General features: G+C 36.4%; 3 protein-coding genes across 3 annotated transcripts in view; 1 reads left to right on the forward strand and 2 right to left on the reverse strand.

The window, feature by feature from the left end:
* tomm70a (translocase of outer mitochondrial membrane 70 homolog A (S. cerevisiae)) overlaps positions 1 to 9,678 on the reverse strand; it is a 15,627-nt gene extending 5,949 nt beyond the window's left edge. The window contains exons 1-7 of the mRNA XM_046852548.1: positions 9,377 to 9,678; positions 3,293 to 3,466; positions 3,060 to 3,186; positions 2,783 to 2,892; positions 2,287 to 2,435; positions 174 to 381; positions 1 to 103 (exon numbers count right to left, since the gene is read on the reverse strand). The exon at positions 1 to 103 is cut by the window's left edge and continues 32 nt beyond it. Coding sequence (XP_046708504.1) covers positions 1 to 103; positions 174 to 381; positions 2,287 to 2,435; positions 2,783 to 2,892; positions 3,060 to 3,186; positions 3,293 to 3,466; positions 9,377 to 9,607 — 1,102 coding nt within the window. The 5' untranslated portion in view covers positions 9,608 to 9,678. The remainder of the gene's footprint in view (positions 104 to 173; positions 382 to 2,286; positions 2,436 to 2,782; positions 2,893 to 3,059; positions 3,187 to 3,292; positions 3,467 to 9,376) is intronic.
* Positions 9,679 to 10,291: 613 nt separating this feature from the next.
* LOC124389924 (protein SPO16 homolog) lies at positions 10,292 to 15,496 on the forward strand. Its single transcript, XM_046855563.1, has 5 exons — positions 10,292 to 10,579; positions 10,736 to 10,829; positions 14,414 to 14,582; positions 14,744 to 14,822; positions 15,364 to 15,496. The coding sequence occupies exons 1-5, from the start codon at positions 10,517 to 10,519 to the stop codon at positions 15,463 to 15,465; spliced, it is 507 nt and encodes a 168-aa protein (XP_046711519.1). The 5' UTR covers positions 10,292 to 10,516; the 3' UTR covers positions 15,466 to 15,496.
* glmnb (glomulin, FKBP associated protein b) lies at positions 14,966 to 25,034 on the reverse strand. The gene is made up of 18 exons (XM_046855439.1): positions 24,800 to 25,034; positions 23,336 to 23,461; positions 21,926 to 22,036; positions 21,739 to 21,847; positions 21,127 to 21,379; positions 20,861 to 20,963; positions 20,614 to 20,792; positions 20,247 to 20,300; positions 20,103 to 20,133; positions 19,875 to 19,964; positions 19,164 to 19,205; positions 18,970 to 19,043; positions 18,785 to 18,869; positions 18,185 to 18,294; positions 16,565 to 16,622; positions 16,329 to 16,464; positions 16,091 to 16,164; positions 14,966 to 15,981 (listed from the first exon to the last, which is right to left on the reverse strand). Exons 1-18 carry the CDS (start codon positions 24,836 to 24,838, stop codon positions 15,898 to 15,900), a joined length of 1,758 nt encoding a protein of 585 aa, XP_046711395.1. The 5' UTR covers positions 24,839 to 25,034; the 3' UTR covers positions 14,966 to 15,897.
* Between the last annotated feature and the right edge of the window lie 1,097 nt (positions 25,035 to 26,131).

Raw genomic sequence — 26,131 nt, forward strand, 5'->3', positions numbered from 1 at the left:
GAGGATCTATTGTAGCTGCCATGTCGAAGTCCTCCGAGGAGAGCTTCGGCTGCTGCTGCTGCATGTACATGCTGCCCCGTTTAATCAGAGCGTTTGCTCGCAACTGCAAAAAGATCACATTTAAGGAAAACATTTATCAAATCAATGTAAACGCTCTAAAGCGCATGCAGTACCTTAACATTAGCATCCTGCATGTTGATGACTTGGTCCAGGTCGGGCTGGGCGGCTGTGGCGTTGCCAATGAGCAGGTAGAATGTAGCTCTTAGCAGCAGAGCTTCAGCGGTGTGTCTGCCATTAGATTCAATCTCCTTAGTGCACTCACTAATGATCTTGTCGTAGTTTTCCTCTTCCATGTACTGCTTAGCCTTCAGATATCCCGAGCTGCAGAAACAGAAGATATTTAATACCATGTTTAGTACTATTTGACAAATTCTTTGCAAAAAATGCATTATTAGGTGTGCTTGGACCTAATATTGATATTGATCTGAAATGTTGGCTTATTAGCAAATCTGATGAGAAATTTCCAGTATCTGGAAAAACTAAAAGTGGCTGTGGGTTTTCATTCTAATCAAGCAAGACCCATACCTGAATGAACTTTCGCCTAAATGAACTTAATTATAAATAGGTGTGGTTCTGCTTATTTGGAATGGAAACCTGCACACACACCAGCCGTTTCCAGAATTAGATTTTCCCATTTTGATCTACTTATAGTAATGGTATAGGGTGTTGATTAACATGACGCAGATCATGATTGCATAAGAACAAGAACGTGTGCCCTAAATCCTGCTACAGTATAACTGAGATGCTTTGAGTAATCTGGCAACAGATCCCCGCAAAGTCATCTGGATTACTCTGAGGATGCAAGTTTCGACCAATATTAAGCTTTACAAAACAATCAGACATTGTACTGTGAATGAAATAATTGGACTCCTGCCTCTCTAATTAACAGAAATGCTTTTTAAAAGCTTTTAAATTAATTAGGGACTTATGGCTTGACCGGAAAAGCAGCAGCAGCAGTATGCTTAGATATGAGGGGGTATCAAAAAGTTTCGAGACTAGTTCTGTAACATGCCAACAGATGGCAGCACAAGGCTACACAATAGGGCTGCTGGTATTGATTATTTAGGTAATCGAGTATTCTGACGATTATTCCATTGATTATTCAGATAAGAAGTACTTTTTCTATATTGAAGAGCAATTCTAAATAAGAGAGAAGATAAGACAGGACTCTTAATATGAACAAGTTATTTCTTTTTCGAAAAATGTACATTTTTCGAACAATTTTACTTTTTATTGCTGAAATTGCATACAAGAATATTGATAAAAAAACTATTTAGTGCATTTATTTGCCATATTACATCAAAATGCAAATACTGCCCTTTACAGCATTTTTTCAATGTTTTAGTTTGAAATGATCACAAAATTGAAACTTTCTGCCATTTTCTTTGGACTGAATCCACCATCGCTGGTTTCTTCTCATTCCTCCATTTTTTTTCATTTTTCTGTGCAACCTGTACAGGGCGCTCCAGAGTTTAGCAGGTGGTGCGTCAGTAATAATGGTCTGTGGTAAATACAGTGCTCTGCGTTTTAGTTAAATGGAATTTTTATAATCGAATTACTCAAGGAATCATTAAAGCCCTACTGCACGCACAGTCACAGGGAGCACAAGTCAAGTGTACCAAAAGACATCGTCAACCACTGAAAATGTCAAAAACAATCAACAACATTGCTGCCATTGTCTGTGTGTCATAGGGCACAGTCCAGGCAATCCTCGAGTGCGATTTGTACAAACGCCATTTTGCTGCCAAGTTCTTTCCCACGGCTGCTGACCCAGGAGCAGAAAGAACAGTGTTAAAGTCTGCCGAGAACTCAGTGTGCAATGGATGACCTGCCCTTCATGTCGAGGATCATTCCTATGTCTTCACAGTGGAAGACATCTTCTCCACGGCCAAAAAGACAAGGCAGGACCACAGCTCAACCAAGTGTATGCTCAACTTTTTTTCGACATTCGCGTACTGACCGAGAAGGCGTCTGAGTGAGGACAATGGGCGGAGACGACCAGATCTGTGCCAGGCTAGTCTCAAAACTTTTTGATACCACCTCGTATGCCATTTAAACAATCAGATCAGATCATGCATTTTATATTGTGAAGGCATCTGGCTTCTGCAGCCTGGTACATCCTTACAGCTACTTATGCATATGAATTTAATACAACAATCTCCATTTTCAGAAAATGTTAGAAAACATTTCAATCAAATCAATGGCCAATACCAATAATGAACTGACCTCTCTGTGACCTCTGCAGCCTCGCCCTCCTTATCCTTGTCCTCGTCCTTCTTCTCCCCCTTCTGGAGCGGTTGCGAGATGATGTCATCAGTGAAGGAGCTGAAGTAGGACTTGATAAACTGAGGCGATGGCATTAAAGGCTCCCGGTTCTGGATATAAAGTTTCAGTGGAAGAGTGAGCGACTGGATAGTGTCCAGAGAACAGACCACACACAACTTCAATCATCAATAAGGGCTGATAAAACAAGCTCCAGAGATGGTGACATTGCTAACAGCAAAAAAAAAAAAAAAAAAAAAAAAAAAACAGAAGGCTGGGGAAAGTAATACACATTTTAATTGGTCTGACTGCTGCTTTAACGGAAATCTCCTCCATCAACTGAATCTCCTGAAAGCTCTTCATAGTAATGGGTGAAAAATCTTACATGCTACAGCTACACTATAGATGATGACCCCTCTGCAATCTCAAAGCTGCTTAACTCTCTTGAGAATCTTCTTACCTTGTATTTCTCCTTGGCTTTCTCTTGTCCCATCTGTTTCAGCACTCGGTCCGCCAGTTGCATGCTTTGCTGGTTCTGAAAGGCTTCCAGTATGCATACGGCCGTCACATCTGAAGGAACGCAGTGCAGATCTTAAAGGTTACAGATGCCTGAAAACTGCCCTGTTTTATGTGCACTATGATGATCACATGCAATCCAACATTGTTACACCGGTTACTACTTGTTTTACTTTTCCTCAACAGGGGGGAAAAAATAGCAAAAGAATATTGACTCCCACCTTCCAGACACTCTTTTCTGTTGTCTAGTTTTTCCAGCGCTCTGGCACGCCTGAACAGCGCTTTGACGTAGCGCGGGTTCATTTCCACAGCCTTAGTACAATCCTCCACCACTTCAATCCATTTTCCCTGCAGTCACAAAGGTTTACTCGGTACTGCAAAATACCTAGGATTGTTTTTTTTTAATTATTTTTAGAATAGTTGTAATATACAAGCTTGGTCGCCTGAAACAAACCAGTTGGTCGAATGCTGCAGCTCTGTTCTGGTGGAAGGTGGAGAGGTCACTCTTCTGTTCTTTGGGGCACAGGATGATGGCCTCGGTGTAGAAACGGATGGCATGCTCGAACTTGCCAACCTTGAAAAACTTGTTGCCCCTGTTCTTAGCAAGCTGTGCCTTATCCAAAAGGCTCTACAAAAATAAATAAATAAATAAATAAATAAATAAATAAATAAATAACACATTTTAGGTAAAATAACAATATTAATCTCCTACATTGTACAAAAAAAGGCATCATATTTACAGTGTATCTGATACAGACAACCACAAAACATGTCTGAAATACAACTACACATTCAGTAAAGTAAGCATTAATGTTAACATCATATAATCAACAAATGTGTTCATAAAAAAATTGACCATCCATTTTTTTTTTTATGTTCGGATTCCTCAATTCAGGAGACTATCAGCTATGATTTTCATGAGTTAAGCTGCAGGGGGCACCTGACTAAAATTACACATCAGTGTTTACGGACTCTGGTGCAGTAACCGTAAAGCTCCGTCTTTAAATGCAGTGTATGTTTATGCACTAATTTGAGCAAAAAAATCTATTAGAATAAATAACTAATAATAAACTGTTTGCTTATGTGATTACGTAAAATCTCAATCATCTCAATATTCGCATTTAAAAATGGCAAATGACAGAAAAGTATAAAGTAATACCAATAAATATACAGATTTTAATCTTAACACAGAAACTATTAAAGTAATAAAAAATGCTGATTTGCTTTATTGCCATAAAAGCCATGTTTTTTTTACTATGTGCTGCCGAGTGCATGATTAAATTTGCACCAGTGAACTGCTTCCAATTAAAATTAGTCAGAATCATTTTCGGACAATATTAAAGTAATGATATCATCTGTGCCAAAACAATTATTAACAAGTTCTAACATAAGCACTTGAGTTGTATTTGAGTGTGAGAGGACTGACGTTAAACCCACTCAGTCACCACTTAAGCTTTCCTTCCCTGGTAGCAGGTTGTCTCAGTAAAATCCCACTTAGTCTGAGCTAATGCCCGAGACTACTGAATCATCAAGGAGCCACAAAGTGCTGTGTGAGCCTGAGACAACGTTGCAATGATCAGTTGAGCAAAACAACATGCAAAGGAATCACAACAGACTAGGGCTGTATTGTGAGAAATAAATACTCAAACACTTTATGTGGCAGAAACGGGCTTTCATATGAATCTCGTACTTCATTTTTCTGTCAGCAGCGTGATTTTTCATCATTTAATTACTCGAGTACTCAGCAAACCATTTCCAACCTGCTCTTCCAGTACTGCTCTCATATTTAGAGGTTCAGACAGACAGCAATTAGTTCTAAATTTGGTGTGGGAGATTAGCACAGGAGCCAAATTATACGACAGGAGAGCCATCCACACGCGGCACTAAACAGCATTAATGAATCAACATTTTGTTTGTTCATAAGCTGAAATGATTGCAAACTTTTTAAAATTACATTTTTGACTTAATTTTTTTGTACAATTTCGTTGCACAATAGCTTACACGCAGCACAAGGAGGTTTTAAGCATAGATTTATGTAATTATGGACTTTACATTAACATTAATTTGTGTGCTTGTGATTGATGAATGTGCAGGGTAGAAATTCAATTGAAATTGCAATTAAATCTATTTGTTTTAACCCAGATTATCCTTCAAGATTATTTCAAACTACATTTCAGTTCCCTGTTATTGGCTAATCTGCAATTTTATAAATTCCCCGTTTATTTCCATTCATTCCCGTTAATTTCCATATAATCCCATTAATTCCCGTGGAAAGTTTCCAGTTTTTAAAATTCCTGAAAATGTACAACCCTAGTTTTGCCAAACCTTTTAGACTGCCCACTTATCATTAAAAAGCAGATGAAGAAAAATAAAAGCAATCTTACTGATGTTAGCAAAACAAATATTTTGATAAGTACTCGATGCTTAAACTCAACACGATTCATTAAAGTGTGATGCGTCACAGTGCTGTGATTATAACCTGTGCACCACCTGCTGCACTACACAAATCACCAAGGTTCATTCTGCTAGTCTGTACAAACACTGACAAAAAGTAATAAGTCCAATTTCATAAATATGGTTCAAAAACCATTTTTTGTGAACAAAGATTCTGTACTGCATGATCATATATTTGTAATTCACTCTAGATAAGAGTTTCTGCCAAGTACCACACATGTAAATGTATGTGTTCATCTTTCTTTGTATTTATTATCTTGCACAGAACAAGACAAGCTAAATATTTCACCACATCTGATTGTGTCACATTTGCGAGCACTTATGTTCCTGGGAAGCATTTAAGAGGTTTTACATGCCTGTTGGCTACATAACAATTTGTGTCTTGTGCATTGTTTATTTCCTGTAAGACACAAAGCAGGATTAGACACTATTAAATCCACAGGAAAGAAAGATGACACACTGTGACACTGACTATGTTCCTCATGAGCTCTGGACTGCAGTGGCTCTTGTCTTGTCTTTCTTAAAAAATAATAAGAAAACTCAAAAAGAATGCAAGCTAACATGGAGCAATGGACATTATGCAGAACAGCTCAAAACGTATTTGCTTTGTAATAAATGATTAATCGGAAACTGAAGTGTTACTAACCCTTGGACCACTGAGTAACTTGGGATTCAAATTTTACCAGCAGAGTACTAATCAAACACCTGTGCTGGAGCATGTTCTCTTTAAGGTTACTGAGTTTATACACGCTACTATCTCCAAAAGTAACATGCGGATTATGGTCATGATAGAGATTCTGTGTTACTTCTTTCTCTGTAACTGTGTATGTAAAACAGCTGCCATGTTCGACGCACTTCTCTCCAGCATTGTTCCATTTGTCTTGCTAATAAACAGACATGGGCAATTCTATGCAAATGTTGACCTTGTCATGGTACAAGGACACACAATGTTAAAGCCCCCTGGTCTATTTCTGCCTTTATAAGCGGGATCATAACATACTGTATATAATAATGATTAGAATAAAGTGTCAATGTGAAAAACAGCTCTTGAATATCATTATAGTGGTAAATCCACTATACAACTTTACAAGCTGTTAATAAACCTACTAAATATTGCAAAAATGTTTTTTTTCCTAATAAATGAAATACGTATTATAGGATTCCCAATGTTTTATTTTATGGCGTCAAGTTTATTTCTATAATGCGTTTTACAACGGACATTGTTTCAAAGCAGCTTTACAGAATTTAATAGTTCAGGTGAACGATGTGTATTTATCGCAGAAAAACTCACTTAGATGTTATGAGAAAGAAACCTTGAGAGGAACCAGACTCAAAAGGGGAACCCATCCTCATTTGGGTGACATCAAGAGTGTGATTATAGTCTTTAAACAATCCAGAACACTGAAGAGAGAGAACTAACATGAGCACTGGAATGTAAGATTATGAGTAATGTCCTTTCTACAGTCTTTCTACGTGTCGGTCACTTGTCTGTGATGGCAAAAGTTTATCTGAACCTGTTTTGCAGATAAATGTTTCTTCATTTCTATTTTAAATGTTCAATCTGACCGTGATCTGTACAGTATGACATGCAGAACACTACATGGCAAATTTTCCACTGTCCTGTTCAGAATATGCAAATTACACAAAACACTTTGATTACTTGAGCATGGAAGTGTTTTAATGCTCAGCCTGCGCAGAAAGCACAAATTCCAAATGAAAATTATTTGAATATCCAATATGCTCTGCAAATGCTCTGTTTGCACTCAGTGCACTTTATGTAGCTTTGTGTTGTAGCTCTATGTTGTTGTTTAGTGTAGCACCAGGGTTCTGGAGGAACGTTGTCTCGTTTTTACTGTGTACCACTGTGTATAGTAGAAATGACAATAAAAGCAGCTTGACTTGACTTGAAATGTCATTCTTGCAGTTTACAAGTTCTTACATTCTCATGTAGTTTATCTCTTGTGGGTGTAGCAAAAGTTACAGTTGTTGGTTGTGGGCATGCACTACCCAGTGATAATTCCTTTTTTTTTTTTTTTTAACTTCACTGTAAGTCAGCAGCAACCAGAAATGTATAACCCCTACAACCCACTACACCAGTGGTCCACAACCCCCGGGTCCATTGGTACCGGGCCGCACAAAAAGATTATTTCTGTTTTATTTATTATCTGATTATGAACGGATTCTCTCCGCCACATCTGTCTATGACTCACTCTTGATGCATGTCATGATGCCTCGGTCACATGTCTTACCAACATCCGCTACCTTCTTAAAGGGGCTCTGGCCGCTAACACATAATACATTACCGCTAAATTGAAAAACCCCCAAGCGAGCAAAATAAACCAAAAACAACACAGTGTATTCACGTTTGTCATTATATTTAGAAAATACCAGTTTGTATTTATCCGCCACACCGTAAAGGCCGGTCCGTGAAAATATTGTCTGACATGTGTGTCTGACAACACTGTGGCGCAAAAAAGGTTGGGGACCACTGCTCTATAATATTTACTAACGACTTTCCTTCAAAAGTGTATTTAACTTTGATTTACATGTTACATGCTAACCTTCACACTTGCCCCATGTTCAGATTAGCTACACAAGCTGCATTTGTTTACGCTGGCAGATTATGTACATAATCTTCCTTTAAAGCTTTATACTTTATTGTATACTATAGATATTAAATGAGAGGATGAATAGGAACCACAATTATAAGCAAGTAAGTGCTTGTGGGTTAAGAACGAAAGTTATAGGTTTGGTCCGAGAAATCATTCAGATTTGTATCTTGATCACATTATAACTTGAGCCTCTGCGTCAAACGCATTGAGAAACTGAATGTTTGCTATTTTGAATATAGAGAAATAGAAATTGAATTTAAATGAAATTCAAGGATTTCTGGTGCTAAACAGAATAAAAAAGTACCTTCAGCCCAAAATTTGGCAGAACTTATTCTACATGCAAAAAAGATTTTTGTTGTTTTTAGAAAGAAAGTCAAGTTGCTCTGACATACAAGGGCTCATGACATACAGCTCTTAACTTTTAATCCTTCTGACTGCTCAGAAAAAGCAAAACCCTCTCTAGAATCTGCTGTGGACATTTTATAGGGCCAATATGCAAGCGCACGTCCCGCCGCAGCACCTGTATGATAATCGTACATTTTTGGTTGACTTTAAAAACAGAAAAACAATCCCTTGCATGCTCTGGCACACTTGGACAATCAAGCTGATTCTGATTCCAAAAATAAACACTGGACCCAAAGCCTGCTTTACATTTATTCATCTGGCAGATGCTTTTTTGTCCAAACTAACTTACAGCTGAGGAATATAACAGGCAAAAGATATAAACTCAAACCCTACATAATGCATGTGTATGGAAAGCAGGCGTCTATTCGATATTCAGTAGAACATGAAAGAAATCATCAAAATAAAGAAGTGACCAGAAAATCAGTGTCAACAAAAAGACATGTCTCTATGGAAAATTTATGAACAAATCACTCTTCCCAAAAAAAGATAAATAAATAAGTCTATCAATTCAATAACACACAAGAATGAAAAACCAAAACAGTTACATAACACACACATATATAGAAAATAGAAAGAACCTTCACCACTCCACCCACATGTGTTCAGTGGAATTTCACTTTCACTTCTTACTCAACTAGCTGCTTAAACTACCTTAAAAATATTTAATTATTAAACTGTACACATGAATGTACTGAAAAAAATATAACCCTAATAAAGCATACTAACGACTAATTAACACCAAAGTCAACCAACATGGCTCGACATAAACCAGCTAGCCAGAGCAGCACGCCTGGGGGAAGGACTGGCCTGTCATCTCAAATCACAGTGTACTCCCTATACACGTGCACTACTTTCAGTACCACACTACAGCGTAAATAGGGTACTACATATACATAAGGAGGCCATTTGAGATGCGACCCACAGCAGTCTCGTTAGCCATGACACCATTAGAGTGACTTTATCAGCCAGGACTGGATCACAAAATGAAAGGAAGAAGATTCTCTGAAATATATGTGTATTATAGTTAATATATATTGAGTTGACATATTTTTGAGGCATCGTGTTACCATGTTGTCCTGCTCGCTGCCTTCGGGAGTTTTCCTCTCCTCATTGCGCTCACTCGGCTGGTCTTTCCCCCGGCTCCCGGCCTGACTCCCGTTCCGGTTCCTGCCCCACAGGTACGCGGCTCCGACCCCGAGCACGATGGGGGTCCCGATCAGCAGCGCCAGCTGCCACCGGGGCAGACCAGACCCGGCCTCAGGTTCGATGGGCTTTGAAGCGGCCATCGTTCCCACCATGCAACACACACTCACACACCGACTTTAGCGGAAATCACCGAAAGGTCACACAAGGAACGAAGGCATTGTGGGATACTGGAGGACTCTCAGCAACCGGGGAGAAACACAACTTCCGGAAACATAATAATCACAATAATTATCATAAAAATCTGTTCGTTTTCCTCTGTAATTTTTTACATTGTATTTATAGATTGTTTCTCCCCTTTATGTAACATATCTATTCTAATTTTAACATTATTGCCCACAATGATATTTCAGTGTGGGACTTTTAAATACTATATTCATATACAGTCGGTGCAGAGGGATTTTTGTATTGCCTTATTGAATATAATTTATTTCATTTATATATTGTCAAGAAAACGCTAATTTAGTCTGTGTTAAAGATAATAATTAAGTAATAAAAAAATGACTGTATCAGGGAGTGAAATACTGTACGTTCATTGTTCACCGCCTGATGGCGCCATTGCAACGCACACAATATTAATTAAATTCCAATACAAAACGTGTTGATTTGACATTTCATATCATTTACGAATAAATCTTCAATAGATTGATTACGTTTTTTTAGTTTAAACCTGTGCATATTAATGTTTTATCCACATTATAACTGATTTATTAATTTATCCATTTTGACCTGATCAGGGATCTTTAACTGGGAACACCAAGAATTTCCCAAATAATTTATCATCTCTAAATAATACAAACGGACATCTTTTCCCCAGAATAAAACACAAAGGCGAATGTAAACGGAACTGTATAAATAAAAGTTTATAAATCTGATAGTGAAAAGTAGAGGTTATAATGAAACCTGTAGTTAGCTTGTGTGAGGTGTAACTGATTTAGCGAAAGTCATTTATTTTTTTTATTCTAACATATTGCTTTATATTCGGTATAATTAAAACATTTTAAATGGCAAATAACATCACGACGACTTTGTGGAAAACAACTGTGATTATCAGTTCTTCCCTTCAGGTGGATATAAAGTGAACTTTTCCTTTTGTTGCTAGCGAACTTGTTTGCTATACTTCTAGTTTTGTCGCCTTTATGCAGCTTCTTCTGAAAGTTCAGTCTTTCCCATATTTAATATTAATAATCTACATAACTATTTTGTTGTTGTTGTCTTAACAGAATAGTGAGATTTCAGTGCTACTTTCAGCACAGAAACACCTGCTCCGTTACTCAGACAGTATTGAAGCTGGTTCACTGGTCTTCCCTCTTTCAGGTACAATGAAATCCATGATAAAGAGCATCAGCTGTTTTCACTCCACACTCAAATATATATGTTTGGTTTTAATACCCAGAGCAAAGAAATACCCTAAATACCCTAAACCAGTGGAGTCCAGGAAGTCTTGAGTTACAGTGATGGGAATCACAATACACAGTTAAAAAGGTGTGATATGTTTATTACTGTTCCTTCATGAGTTTCACTGAGTTTCAGTTATGAACTGAAAGGGTTTAGTCCAAATATAATATAATATAATAAAATCAAGATGGCTTATTCATTTCAAAATGCTCTTAAGACGTCAACAAATAGGCAGCTATTTACTCTGCGACACTCATCTTCAGTTTTTCTGGTCAGGGTCATGGTGGGACAGAAGCCTGTACAGATATCACTGTGTGGGGGGAGGTGTTTATAACAGGGCTACACACACAGAGAGACACACAAACACACACATATTCTAGGGACATTTTCAATTTTCAGGTCACCTATACTAGCATGTTTTTGGGGTGGGAGAAAGTCAGATAATCCTTGTCGGAACCCATGAGAACACAGGGAGAGCATGTCAAACTTCACACAGACCTAAAGAGCTCAGACTTAAAATATGAATTTCCAGGGTGTCAAAAAAACACCCCATACATAGGTGAAATTATCGTTCAGCAAAAATGTCTATTTACAAGACATCATTTACATAATTTGCATTTCTTTTGTAAGCGGACATTTTTTGTATCCCAGTCTTAGATTCAGGCATGAGAATGATTTTATGTATTGGCATTCAGCACGTAATATTAATGTATAAGTAAAATACATTAATATTATAATAATACATTAAAGTATATACATGTATACATGTATATATACTACATATATAATTATATATATATATATATATATATATATATATATATATATATATATATATATATATATATATATATATATATATATATATATATATATATATATATATACACATATATATATATATATATAAATAAACAATTGAACAATTCTGAAATAATGTCATCTTGACTGCTCAACAGTTTTGTCCTGTCTATACCATGCTACCAAAACACCTTTTCCACAAAATAACTAAGGCATTTAAAAAAAAAAACATTATTTTGCAGAAAGCACACTGACTAAAATTAGAGAACACTTTCAGATAACCCCCAGTTATTGGTGTTAATCTGGTACCTGGTGCTAATTTCCTTGATTATCTGTCAACCCCTACTTAACTGTCAGCCTACCTTCCAGTTTCACTGACTCTGCAAGATGGTGGGCCGTTCTAAAGTGACTGAAAGCCTCCGGCAGCAGGTTGTCCAGATGAAGGCCAAAGGAATGACCCTATCAGCCATAGCAAGACAAGTTGATCGTTCCAAATCTGTAATTTCAAGAATATTGAATCTTTACAACATCACAAACTCATTCAAGTCCGCCAAGAAAGCTGGTCATCCACGGAAGACAAATACAAGAGAGGACAGGATATTGTGGAGGATCTCAATGGGCAATCGTTTCCACACTGCAGCTGGAATTGCTCACCAGATCAGCGCTGAACAGGGTAAGGATCTGTCTTGTCATACAGTGTCTCGACGTCTAAGAGCATTTGGACTGAAAGCCCACTCTGCAGTGACCAAACCTCTCATTAGCAAAAAGAATCAAAAGGCTAGACTAAGCTTTGCTGAGGAGCATGTTGTGTGGACAGAGGAGAACTGGTCCAAAGTTCAGTTCAGTGATGAAAGCAAGTTTAATTTATTTGGGTCCGATGGGAAACATTATGTTCGGCAACAAACTGGAGAAAGACTGAACCCAAAGTGTGTAAAGAAGTCAGTGAAAAGTGGAGGAGGAAGTGTCATGGTTTGGGGCATGTTTTCTGCAGCAGGAGTTGGGCCTCTTATACAGCTACATGGCAGAGTGAATGCGAATGTTTATCAGAAACTTCTTCAACAACATATGGTTCCTTCCCTGCGTTCATCACCCAATCAGCCCGCAGTGTTCATGCAGGACAACGCTCCATGTCACACAGTCAAACGGGTAAAGCAGTTCCTTGAAACTGAAAACATTGAAATAATAACATGGCCTGCCCAGAGTCCTGATCTCAACCCAATAGAGAACCTCTGGAAAATCCTTGGCTACAAAGTTATGGCCAAGAAACCCACTACAGTCACCAAACTGTGGAGGAGACTGGAAGAAGAGTGGACCAAAATCACACCAGAGCAGTGTGAGAGACTTGTGCTGTCCTGTGGCCGCAGATGTGCTGAAGTCATTCAGAGCAGAGGCCTGTACACTTCCTACTAATTGCTGACTGTTGTAACCTTCAGAAAACTTTGTTGTAATCTTTTTCCATGCTACAGTCATTGTTGTTCTCAAATTTTGATCAGTGTGTTTTCTGCAAAATAATGGTTTCTTTTTTTTAATGCCTTAGTTATTTTGTGGAAAAGGTGTTCTGATAGCATGGTATATACAGGACAAAAACTCCTTCAACTGTTGAGCAGGGAAGATGACATTATTTTAGAATTGTTCAATTGTTTATAAATTGTTCTCTAATTTTGATCGCCAGTGTGTATATATATATATTTATATATATATATATATATATATATATATATATATATATATATATATATATATATATATATATATATATAAACTTAATATGAAAAACACATTTTGCTAAAAAGGTGTCATTTTTTCATACGTGTTTTGTACTAACTGACCAGGGTTGAGAAATTCTGATCTATAAGATTAACTAACGCCAGTGTTTTCTGCTAAATCACTGTGCTGAAATACTAAACCTAATTTACCCGGATGTCTGTCTTGCCCTTTTGTAATGTCTGTGCAATTACCACTCATAAGTTCCCTAAAACTTTACATCTTTTTTCAATACAGTAAAATACCTCATTTCTTATCAGTGTTAGCCAGTGTTACAGATTTTTTGTTTAGAGATTAGGTTAAAAAAACCTCCTCATCCTTCATCTGTACCTGACCCTTGTGGCTGAATGAGCACAAATATCCACAAACACACTCTAAAATTATCAAACATCAATCGAAACATCTTCTCAGAAGAGTGGAGGTTATTATAACAGCAAATAAAGACTAAATGTGGAATGGGATGTTTGAAAAATTACAGACCAATCTTATGGTCAGGTTTCCACAAACTTGTCTATATAGTGTATGATGCAGTGCAGATGGAGCAGAGAGGGTTAAAGGCCTTGCTCAAGGGCCTAACAGTCGCAGTAACCCCTGACCTTCTGATCGGTAACCCTGAGGCTTAACCGTTGAGCGACAATTGCCCCAAACAGCCAGTGTGTACTTTTTTTTCATTACGTTCCACAAGCCATAATGTTATTGTGTCTCAATCCAATAACACATTTTTATTGTATACTGTTCGTTCTTAAAGTCCAGAAATGTAAAAATGCACATTTATATGGCTAATATTGGAACACTTTCACGATTATGTATGAAAAACAATATTTATACTGAGGGGTCTGTGGAATTTTTGGTTTTGTTTTGTTAAAAAGGTTCTCGGCCATTTTAGAGTAACTATTTTACCAGATATTTCTCACAAATCAGTTTAATCTCCTGTACAGGTGCAGCGTTCTTGTTGATCACCCCAGAAGAGTTTCCTAAAAAGGCTGAGTGTGCATTTTTTCAAAGGATTGAAAAGTTTGTCCAGGTCCACCGAAACAGCTTTCTTTTGCTCCAGGCTCCAGCATATGGCACAAGAGAATTAGAGGTTGTGTCTGCAGTTCAGAACAGGTACATATAAAATGTGGCCTTAATCTTGAAACACTGAATTTCACAAATATGGAGCCCCACTGGGCTGATGCTTTGCTGTGGATTTTAAAAACATAAAGAAATACTATGTTTAACAACATCGAACACATATCTCATTGGCTGTATTTTGATTTCTGTATCAGATTCTTTGGCAGTAATCTCAAAGTATTACCTGTCCAGAGTAATGTGGACGCTGTGAAGGCAATGCTGACCATTGCTAAAGTAAGAAACAGAACCTATTCTTATATATGCTGACATTGTTTGTGACTTTTACGGATGGGATTGTATGATAATTCAGTATTATGCTCATGCAGTTCTCTTTTAAGTTCATTAAACAGAAAATCATTCTAGTTTTGAATTCAAAGTTTTTGGAAATACATCATTTAATGCATTGATTGCTCATTACATCAGAGTAGTCTTTTGTCACATGAAGTTATCAGCTATGGAAAACAATTACAAAGCAACAGAACAACAACAAGGTTTAAAAAGATTTAGAGTTTAAAAGTTAGAGGCTAAACCCAGCTGATACTGTATAGTGATTAGGACTGTTTAATAAAGAAATATAGTGATACATTTAAACAGCTCCTTATATACTGTTATTAATTTAGACCGATTTTGTTTGCTCTTGAATACATTTTATTAGTAATTCATGTCAAATAGAAAAAAAAATTCACTACAACTATACACCAGGTGTTTTTTTTTTTGTCACTGCTAGTTGTATTATGAGGTTATCAGAGGTCAAAGTACAAGTTATACATTGCAGGCCACCAGTAAACCACATGTGGATAGTGTGCGGGAGCGGATGCATTCAGCTCGAGCCCACATCATCGAACACAGCCTTGAAACGTTGTTTAAAAAAGTGTAAAATGAAATTTAAAGTTATTTCGATCACCTCAATTTTAGTTTACAAAGCGCAAACAACATAAATACTGGCGATGCAGCTGCACTTCTACATCAATACACACAATCACTTTTATTTTCAATCTCACGTTCAATTAATTTGTTCTAGAATAATTGCTCAATCCAGATAATTTATTATCACAGCATCTATAAAAACTTTATATTCACAATATTCTGTAATATGTATAATATGGGATGTGTTTTTCTTGTTGTAAGTAAATAAATTCTTCTTGGCAGCTCCTGATTAGAGTTTTCTTTCTTTTTAATTTAGTAGATTCAGCACCTAGAGCACAAACTGATACACATTTAGCAGAGATCATACACATTTAACTAGGATCTACAAAGTACAAGTCCACTTGGCAAAGAAGAAAAAAAAGAAAGGATGGTACGGATCATGTTACGCCCTCTCCTCTAGGATTTCCTCTATTCGGATGACGAGACTCTCCATCAGATCATATGTAACAAGTGCAGACTGAAGGACCTGTTCATTACAAATATGGCCTTTTTTATGTTCACATTTCTAATATTAAGGCTTTACTCACTATAACTCACTATACTACGGACATCTAAGATCGAGTAAGATCATTTACCATCTCCTGTTCCTCACTCTGCATTCCACCTATTGTATGCTGAATTGTTTTCTTTCCTGAGCTCTCTTTCCATTCTAAAAGGTCAAATGTTAAAAAACATGGTACTGAGAAAAACTTTGTGAAAATAGTAATAACATAAAATACTTTATATATTTATATATTCATGTACAATATCAATGGATGGAAAAAATACCAACAGTTTAAATGATGATAATTACTAAGTTGTGAAATCTCTTACCCTTTATTTTGACCTTTTTGTCCTCATGAAGTCTCTTTAGCTCTGACCCATAGTATGAGTTTGACATGCTGAGACACACACGCAGTGTCTTTATGTAGTTTTCAGCAATAATACAAAGGTCATTCCAAATACCTGTCTGGAAAAAATATGTATACAGTGTATATAAAATTGGTTATCACATGCTAATGGTTAAAATAGTTTAAATATGAGTGTGTATGTGTTTGTTATAGACTTACTGGTCTGGTTCTCTCTCTGATGAGTAGATATCTCAGAAGATTTAAAGACACCATGATTCTACAATATATAAAAGCCAAAACTATATCACTGTTTATATATATGTATATATATATATATATATATATATATATATATATATATATATATATATATATATATATATATGCTCCTTTATGCAGTTATTCTATCAGACTCAGGCGATAATTTGGTAGCAGCACAATGCATAGAATCGTGCAGATACAAGTAGTGAGCTTCAGTTAATGTTCAGGTCAAACATCAGAAAGTGGGGGAAAGTGATCTCTGTGAGTGATGTCCTGTGTGCAGAGGGTTTGCAGGCTGAAACAACTTTATTTGATAAGAGACATCAGAGGAGAAGAACCAGTTGGATTGCGCTAGCAGGAAGTCTATAGTATCTCTACTAATCGCTCTTTACAACCGTGTTGAGCAATAAAACATCTCAAACACAAAACACATCAAACATTGAGATGGTTTGGGCACAACAGCAGAAGACAAGTCCCTGCTCAACTCAACCCTTTTAACCAAGAATAAGCAAAGAAGTAGCATTTCAGGCAATCAATAAATATGTTTTTTTATTATTATTAATTCAAATCAATAAATTTTTTGTTGTTTTAAATCACATCACACTGGTCAAAGCTTTAAGTAATTAATCAAAAACAGACTATTGAGAGCAGTGAATGTCAATCACTCACTCTGGTCTTATTTAGGAATGACACAAGATCTGCCCTACTTCATCCACCTGCCTGCCATATGCCCCGTGCTGCAGGATCATGGGTATTTTTCCAGGCATCATCAATAAATAATTGTCAGGGCTGAATGATATCATGTGAATAAAACATCTCTCAAGGCAGAGGCAGGTGGCATACATGGATTATGTGTTCCAACTCAGGGCTATGGTTTTACAGATTAGCATATCAACTCCGATATTTTATATTACAGTACTGTTTAGTTTCCTTTCAAATCTAATTCTAACTGATGAAAGCAATACAGTGACTGATGAAAGCATTTTCATTCTTCTGTAATGGAAAAGTGAAAGTGATTCATCTCAAGACATATAGGACATGTCAAACATTATAGTACTTGTACAGCATTTTCGCCGTGGCCAATATTTTCCAGCACTATATTGCCTTTGAACTGATCATGGACTCATGCTGGCAAATTCTCCACAGAAGAGGTTTAAGTTTATTGCTGTGTTTATTCTATTTAGTTTCCATCTCAAGTCCATCTTGCTTTGTTGTAGTCTAATGAATTAATAACTTGCTAAAAATATAAGCACACAAGAAAAGATACATTTTTTTTAAGTAATAAATTCTAATGCAGTACTGAAAATATAATAATAATGATGCTTATAATCTATATATATATATATATATATATATATATATATATATATATATATATATATATATATATATATATATATCATTTAATAATGAAAATGTATTTGCAGTAAATAAGTGTAACAGTAACAATAAAATATTTTTGGATCGATGCGTCGATTTAATAAACAACTGAAATTTTTCGAGGCATTCAACACACTAAATCACATCCTCATAAGACAAATAAATATTAAAGGAGGATGCAGACAATAACTTGCTCACCTGTCCATCCCATGCAGTATATCTGTTTCTGGGCCTTGAGGTAGACTCAGAGTGTCCCTCAGGAGTGCTAGCAGCAATGTCCCCTTAAACCAGCTGTCCATCTGTTCTGACTACCCAGATTTTTGTATATAAAGATCAGAAACATTAAAAATTTTTGCCATTTCAAAATAATCAGTAACAGAAACCCAAAGCATGCAATGTATAGAATATTGTTTTTTGTGTAAATAAAAAGTCCCTTGTAATGTGTGTATTATTTGATTAGCTAACAGTTTCAGAGAGGGCTTTAGCATGCTGGTATCTGCATTATATATAAGAATATGTTTCTCAAATAGACAACAAATCATCTGAAGAATATCTGTGAATAAACGAACAGTTTCACCGAATAAATACTTTTTGCTTTTTCTAAAGCCCATTATAAAATCTGTGTAATCTAAAAAGCTTGAAGGTCTTCTAATTTAAAATGTGGCAGCCACTATGCAAAAAGGTGTTTCCGATGTTTGTCTTCAGCACATCAATCAGAATTGCTACACGTACGTTTCACTTTTGTTGTTAGAAATGGGGCTTCTGTTTCTGAATCATCGAAAATGACCTGCGTCTGACCTTGCTTGTTTGCTCCACTTGATTTTTGATGTTTGAGAGAATGAAGCTTTCCACCCCTGCATGCTGACTGGTTTTTATTATGCACCTAGGAGTGTAGGAGATGTGTCATTATACAGATTACTTCGATTTTTGCATTTCACTGTATTTATAACTGAAGAAAACATGTGGAGGAAGTACAGAGATACCTGAAGAATTTATGTTTGGCTTCCCCTTTGAGTTTCTCTATAAAAAGCTGAAATACCATGAGAGCTTTTAATCTCTGAAGAGAAAATAAAGGAATATTACAATCTTGCATAATTCCAAAACATTTGAATTGAATATTGAATATTCACATTTGAATATTAAAACATAAAAAAAGTTATGATTATACAACACTTACCAAATGCTGGATAGGACAGTCAGTCATGATTAGAATTAGATTCTGTATCATAAATGAAAAGCAAAGATTAAATAGATAATTAAAAAGACCATTAAAGGTTATTAATATTATTATTATTATTATTATTACTTGTTTTTTACAGTTATTTACAGTATCACTGTCGCACCTAGAAAACTGGCAACCAACCAGACATCAGGCCTAAAGTCAGATTAAAAAATGTGTCATCATATCATTGTTTTAAAGCCTTCTGTTGGTTTATCTAACACAAAGAAGTCAGTTTTCCACCCCTGGAAAAAAAATTCAGAACTGAACTTCTTGCACCTTCTGGTCTCTCTTTAACATGTGAAACTGTAATGTAATTGTAGTAGTTTTTTTCGAATCTGTCTTTTCAAAAAGAAACAGCTATTTATATTTCCCATAATGTAAGCGATAACAGGAACTAACTACTGTGCAAACACAACATTAACTGCATGTTATTCATTAATAAATGAAAAATAGTATGGATGGACAAGCTGCTATGGTAGAAGATGAATACACCCTTTGGCGGAACCTGTTTTTTTTTGGGGTGTGAATAGGCCTCTATCTTGTGATGCTGGGTGGAAAATCTTAATTTCTATTTCAATTTATTTGCATGCACTCCTAAAGGTGAAACTACAATACTTAGTGTTTGAAACCCCAGCAGCTTTTCTTCATACATTCATATTGTCTTACTCGTGAAACTGAATGAAATATCTTCAACTCAAGTAACTCTACTGGAAGGGTGTTGTCCAGAATTCTCTCCAAGCTTTTAACATACAGGTCCTTAAAAAAAACAGAAACAGACTAGGTGAGATTCATAATGAACTAATTATCGCTGATCAGTGATCACAGTATCAGTGATCAGCAGTTACGTTCACATGCTGGAATAATCTGCAGTGCTGAAACAAGACCTCATCTTACCAGACCTTTCAAGATCCATGTTTCATCTTTTCTGTAAGAAACAAGCACAACAAGGTTGCGTAATATAATGTAAGACAGGCCGAGTGATATGTACAACATGCCGTTGTTACTCATATGTTACTCATACAGTGTTAAAACACCTACCTGCTCAGTAAAATGTTGACGTACTCCATGTTGCACTGCAGGACAAACACTGGGCTAAAATTGTAAAATGTAGTGCGATATTTGAACTGAGTTTTAAAAACTTTTGCTTTCTAAGAAATCTGTCTAACGGTTTTGGAATAAAGTTAGCTGCTAATGGCTGTCTAATTGCTGACATACAGCACTTGGAACATGTTTCTAAGCATATTAAACATAATATACAGGGTTTTTTTTTTATCTATGTTAATAAATATTAAATGTAAGCAATTTAAAAACTGGGACAAAATAGTAAAGACAAGGTATAGTCTTGGTCAGGATAAGAAGTTTTATTAGGAAATCTTATTAGGAAGTCTAAGTTAATGCACCCTACCTAAAGACAGCAGGGAACAGTTCGATGGCAATAAGCTGGACAAAGAGCAAGTAGGCCAGGCAAGCTCTCGATTCAGGCAAGTCACTATCATATTGCACATCTTGCTTGCCCTCTTTCACTCTTAAGGGATAGTAGAACAGGAGTTTGGGTAGAGGCTCCTGAATAGCAGGCAGGGTAGTCTATAACGAGAAGCATAAATGAGAACGCAGAAACCTCTTTAACATCTTTTATGAGGAAAAGAGCTCACCATTAACTCTGTGGCAAAGTTCCAAAGCGGAGAGTTCTGGGACGTGTGAGCCTCCTTATCAAGTTGAGCTTCAAGGAGAGGTTCTTTCAGACTCTTCATGCAGCTACACACAAAATGCATACAGGCTCACAATTAAAACTAGAGGCTTGTGTCATTTAAAGGGGATGGAACCAGTGAAGCAAGTTAGATTTCAAGCACAATATTCTCTTCATTGATTTTTTCAACACTACTCTGAATGTTCTAAGAATGCTATTCTGAAAACCTACTGTTTGAGAAGCACAGTCCTCAATCTTGTATGATATGTGTTTTCTACTGGATTCTTCACGTCTTGAATTTTGACTTCCTGCACAAATGGCTGCACAAAGGTCAGCAAAGCAGTGCAGCAGCGACCGAGGCCGTGTTTGTCTTCCTCTTCCTGTTTGTGTGCATATGGTACCGGCAACTTCGAGATCTGTTTGTGCAGAGCATCCAGGGCCAGGCCCAACAAGGCAGGCTTTGAATCACCAAGTCTCATCAGCACTGTGAGGGGGTAATTATTATCAGACAAATCAGTAGTGTAACTTCGTCTGAAGACTGCAGGGGGAGGCACATTCTATCATTTCCTGTGTACGTGTTTTTGAAATGTTAAAGTTCATGTTCTTTTGACAAGTCATTGTAAGGCGGTTGTCGCTAAAAGGTTTGCTGCTAATAGTTCAAAAATCATAAGATCCTATTGTGCTTTTGAGGAACCTGCCTGCAATAGTTTTTGTGAAATATATAAAGATGGATACTGGATATAATGTTTGGTTTTTCACATCCCTTTCTTATATATTTGTAACCAATCTTCTTCTATATGAATTGCAAGAGCTGAGAATAAGTTACAACAAGTGCTTAATTACCTGTTTGAATATGTTGCATGAGCAGAGTGATGGTGTCCGCAATCACATCAGGCTCAGTTTCCTCCACCTGCCTGAGTAAGATGTCCAAGAGGTTGTTTGCACTGCAGATCTAAGGAAAGCAAACAAAATTGTCAAGGCAGAATGACATTGCAAAGCAAACATGTTTGATTACATATTCATTTCTTACCTGTAAAAGGTGTGTGATCACAGCCTGACACTGTACAGAATCCCTCTCTTTCTGTACCACATTCTTAATCAGTGGCCTTAGGAGACCACTGCCCATAGACTTCACTATGTCCTGAATTCAACGTAAGCAAGTCTTGATGAGAAAGTACATCTTTTTCACATAACAATGAGCTGATGAATTCTTTACTCTTATTGGTTAGAGAATGATGTTTAATTTTCTATAACTGCATATTAAAGTATAGTTCAAAAATGAATCAATGCATCAATAATACTATGCTTGTGCTAATACATTATGTTGTCTATAGTAAAAGCTAAACCACAGGCCCTTGTATGGCAAAGACTTAATCTTGGGCTAATCTAAATTTAATTTTCCACCACAGGAAAGACAAAGCATTTAACACCTTCTGGTTTCTAGGTAACCAGACAAATCTTTTTTTATCATTTAAAATGGCAAGAATTGCGTGGAAGATGACTAATGACTGTTATGGTGATATGTCATAGCAGGAATTAACCTGTCCTGCTGGCACTTGAAAATATAACATGTAAAATATGTGACCACTGGAACATGTGCTGTAAGAGAAATGGAACACTTCAGGACACCCTGAAAATGGATCAACGTTTGGGTGGTAGCAGCAACTTCGCTTCATTTCACTACAGTGTTTTTATTCTTTATTGAACTTGCACCAACTATAGACTACGTGGTTTGATGCACCTTGTGCAGAGATTTTCTGCTTTCTGTAGCAGACTTTTTAAATTTCAGTTCCTTTTGTACATGCATGATAGAAGCCATGTTTCCTGTTCATTGTTATGCCGAAACATCTGACACTGATTTTATTTTCAAATCTACGCAGACTCTGAAATACCGAATGGACTTTTAATTTCTGGTTTAATCCCCACATACTCCTGAGACTCTACAGGAAATAGGGGAAGAGTGAAAGGAATGGTTGAAGCAAGGCCACTTAATGGAGCAATGCGTCTAAGGGCTACCAGTGGAGCGAGAAATCTGACTGATTTTTCACCATGCTACATTTTTACACCCAAGGGGTGAAGAGGCCAGTCATTTAGGAATTATAGCAAAGTGGTGGTTTTGTAGGAACAGCTACTTCCTGGGGTTCACCATCCTCAGTGGGACAGAATGATGGCAGATTTGTGACTGTGTTACTAACTGCTTGTTCTTGAGGATCTTATTTTAGAAATCTGCTTTGTTTTTTATGGGGTTTTTTTCTGGTGTTTGTTGTGCAGTTAAAATGGGACAGGGGCTCGTTTATAAAATGTGTTGATTGTATGTATAAAAGAATGCATGCTTTGCAGCCATGGTATAATGTACATATCACATAAGTACAAATCTTTTTAAGCAAGACTTGTCAAAGTATTTCAACATTGAAATGAACAAAAACACTTCCGTCTTCACCTGATTTTTCACATCGCTGATAAAATCCCGCAGTTGTGCCGTGTCACCCTGAGCAATGCACATTTGACCAACGTTCAGAAAGAGTTCATGATCTTCTGGTTTAAAATCTTTTTCTGGGGTGTTTCTCTAAAACAGGGAAAATTTGGCATTTTTATCATTCAAATGATTTCATTGGCTCAAAGCTCTTCTTTAAAATCCTTTTTTAAATAATGCACATTTGGTTGTAGTGATTGGCATTGGATTTTGTGTACAAATATCTTGCTTCAGCATTCTCCCTAATCCTACACAAAATTACTTCTTTTGCATCTGTATTTAGGTAAAAGTATTTGGGTTTGAACATACTTAAGTATTAAAGATCAAAGATCTTATCTATAACTATATTTCAAAAACTGATGCTATTCATTTTCCCACACCTCATACTTTTCAAGAGGAGAGTTTTCTATTGTAACAGACACACAGTGAGAGCACCCATATTCCATGGAAGCTCTCACCAAAACATGAAGTTACACTAGTGGTCTTGCAATAGAGTAATGTAATAAAGTTCATCTATCACTGGAAATGATGTGAAGTAATGTGTAGCTAGCATGTCATTTTGATATTTGTGGTAAGCAATATGAACGCTTTGGGTAATTTCATGAATTCTTGGGTAAATATTAAATAGTACCCACATGGTATTGAATAATCAAGAACATATTAACTTATGTGAAAACAAACAAAGGTTTCTATTCAAGAAGTCACTTACGTGCAACTTCTCCACCCAACTAATTTCCGAACATGGCCTCGGCTACAATGTTTTTTAAACATTTTTTGGTTGAATGTTGAAAGAACTTCTATGTGATGGGGAATTAGCTTATCAGTTGTTAGATGGTATTTATAGAGCTTAATGCTACTTCACAAATAATTACTTGGAAAAGACTAGAGAATGAGTACAGAGAATTACAATGTACAATTCAGAGATGATTTTACAAACCCACTCACTAGTAAATGTACTTGAAGTAATTGGCTGGTTAACTGTTTTGTTTTTTATCTTGAACACAGTGCTACTTTTATCTTATAACAAAGGTCTTATGTGTATATTTATGTAGTAATATTGTATATATTATGTTATACTCAAATATCACATAGGAGAGAATTTCATGATATTTTATGATAAAATATTATGTATTTTTGCCTTCATGATACCAATATATCACTATAGAACCCTAAAACCTTCCTTTACTTTAATATACACTCAAGTATCCTGTGTTATGTACCAGAAATATATACCACATTTTACACTCTTACATTAACTTAACTTCATTACATTAACTGCTCCTCAATTTATTACCAGTTACTTGTTGTACTGTGAAATAAAGTGCACCATTGTAATTCAAAAGACATTCAACAACATATTGAACATATTTTCTTACAGCTTATAAGTAATACATATCTATTTTTCATTCATGTGATTGGCTGTTCACTCACCCATCTTTGAATAACATCATCTAGATAATTCTCTGTCATTGTTGAGTGTCAATCCTGTCACAGCCAGCCTACCCACAAATGGCCTCAATCAGCCCTGGATTAGTTACGATCCCGCTCTGCTCTTTGATCACAGAGATTTTTTTTGATAATGATACATACACAAAAGAGTTTAGCAAGCAATGATATTGAGAGTGAAGTGTATGAAAGGATAGCGGGCGATGGCGAGATCTCTTTGTAAAGCTCTTATTAAGCACAGTGCCTGTGTGCTAATAGGATTACACCAGTGCAATCTGACATACATTTAAGCAGGACACATTTCTCGAACGCTCTAGAGAAGAAAAAACTCAAACCTGTATATACTTGTTAATCATTTTACTCAGCTCATATTGGGTCCACAGGTTTATGTATTTATTAATGTCTGGAGCAATTCTGCTTTTTTTGACGTTCGGTGTTCAATGCCTGGCAGCATTAGAGATCACACAGTGCATGCTGACTCACAATAGTTCTATCAGACACTGGTTATTTAAACGTGTCATGCCATGGAAATATTGAAAAGACATCCGTGATTGCTTGGGTTGCGGGTCTTATTTTGCACAAAGCCTTAATACAACATTTCTCTGATGTATGAAACTTGATACAGGCCCTGTGTTTGACTTCCTGTTAAATGTATGGATAGAAGATCCTGATTTTAGCTCAATAGATGAGGACAAGGTTTGAGCACTAGGATTTACCCTGCAGCTGGTTCGATGGTTTGCTCTGTCTATTGCTGTGTGATGAAAGGCCAAACACAAAAGACATAATGCAAATAGAGTGTATGGAAGAGCACGCCTGTCGCGTGTCTGCCTCAGATTTGCTCGCCCTTAATTGGAGACTGCTGATTCAGTGTTTTGACAGCAGACAGTGATGTTTATTGAGAGTAAGAAAAGAAGTGTCTCTCTGCTAGACCATGTTGACGGATCTATAAAGCTGGTGATGTCAGATGTTTGACATTTCTCTTGTCGTTTGCTCATTGTTTATATGAGACACGGCGGAAGTGCTTTTGAAAAGCATATACAGACTTTACATGGCAGATTCACTAAGCTGTACTTATCAAACCTGGATTTTTTTGTAAATACACTCATTAAAAGGCAATCAGTAAAACTTTCAATAAGTTATATCAGGGTTTATCTCTTTATTAAGTGTTCTTATGTTGTGTGTATATATAATATAAACCCTCTTTACATAATCCAACTGCTCATCGTTAGAGTATGGGCTTTGCTAAAGGCATGTGTTAAGTAGCAGACCTGCATCAGGTCATTGCTATCGCATAACCATGTATTTTTTACTAGGCAC

This window comes from Silurus meridionalis, chromosome 1 (assembly GCF_014805685.1).
Source record: "Silurus meridionalis isolate SWU-2019-XX chromosome 1, ASM1480568v1, whole genome shotgun sequence".
Classification (NCBI taxonomy): Eukaryota; Metazoa; Chordata; class Actinopteri; order Siluriformes; family Siluridae; genus Silurus; species Silurus meridionalis.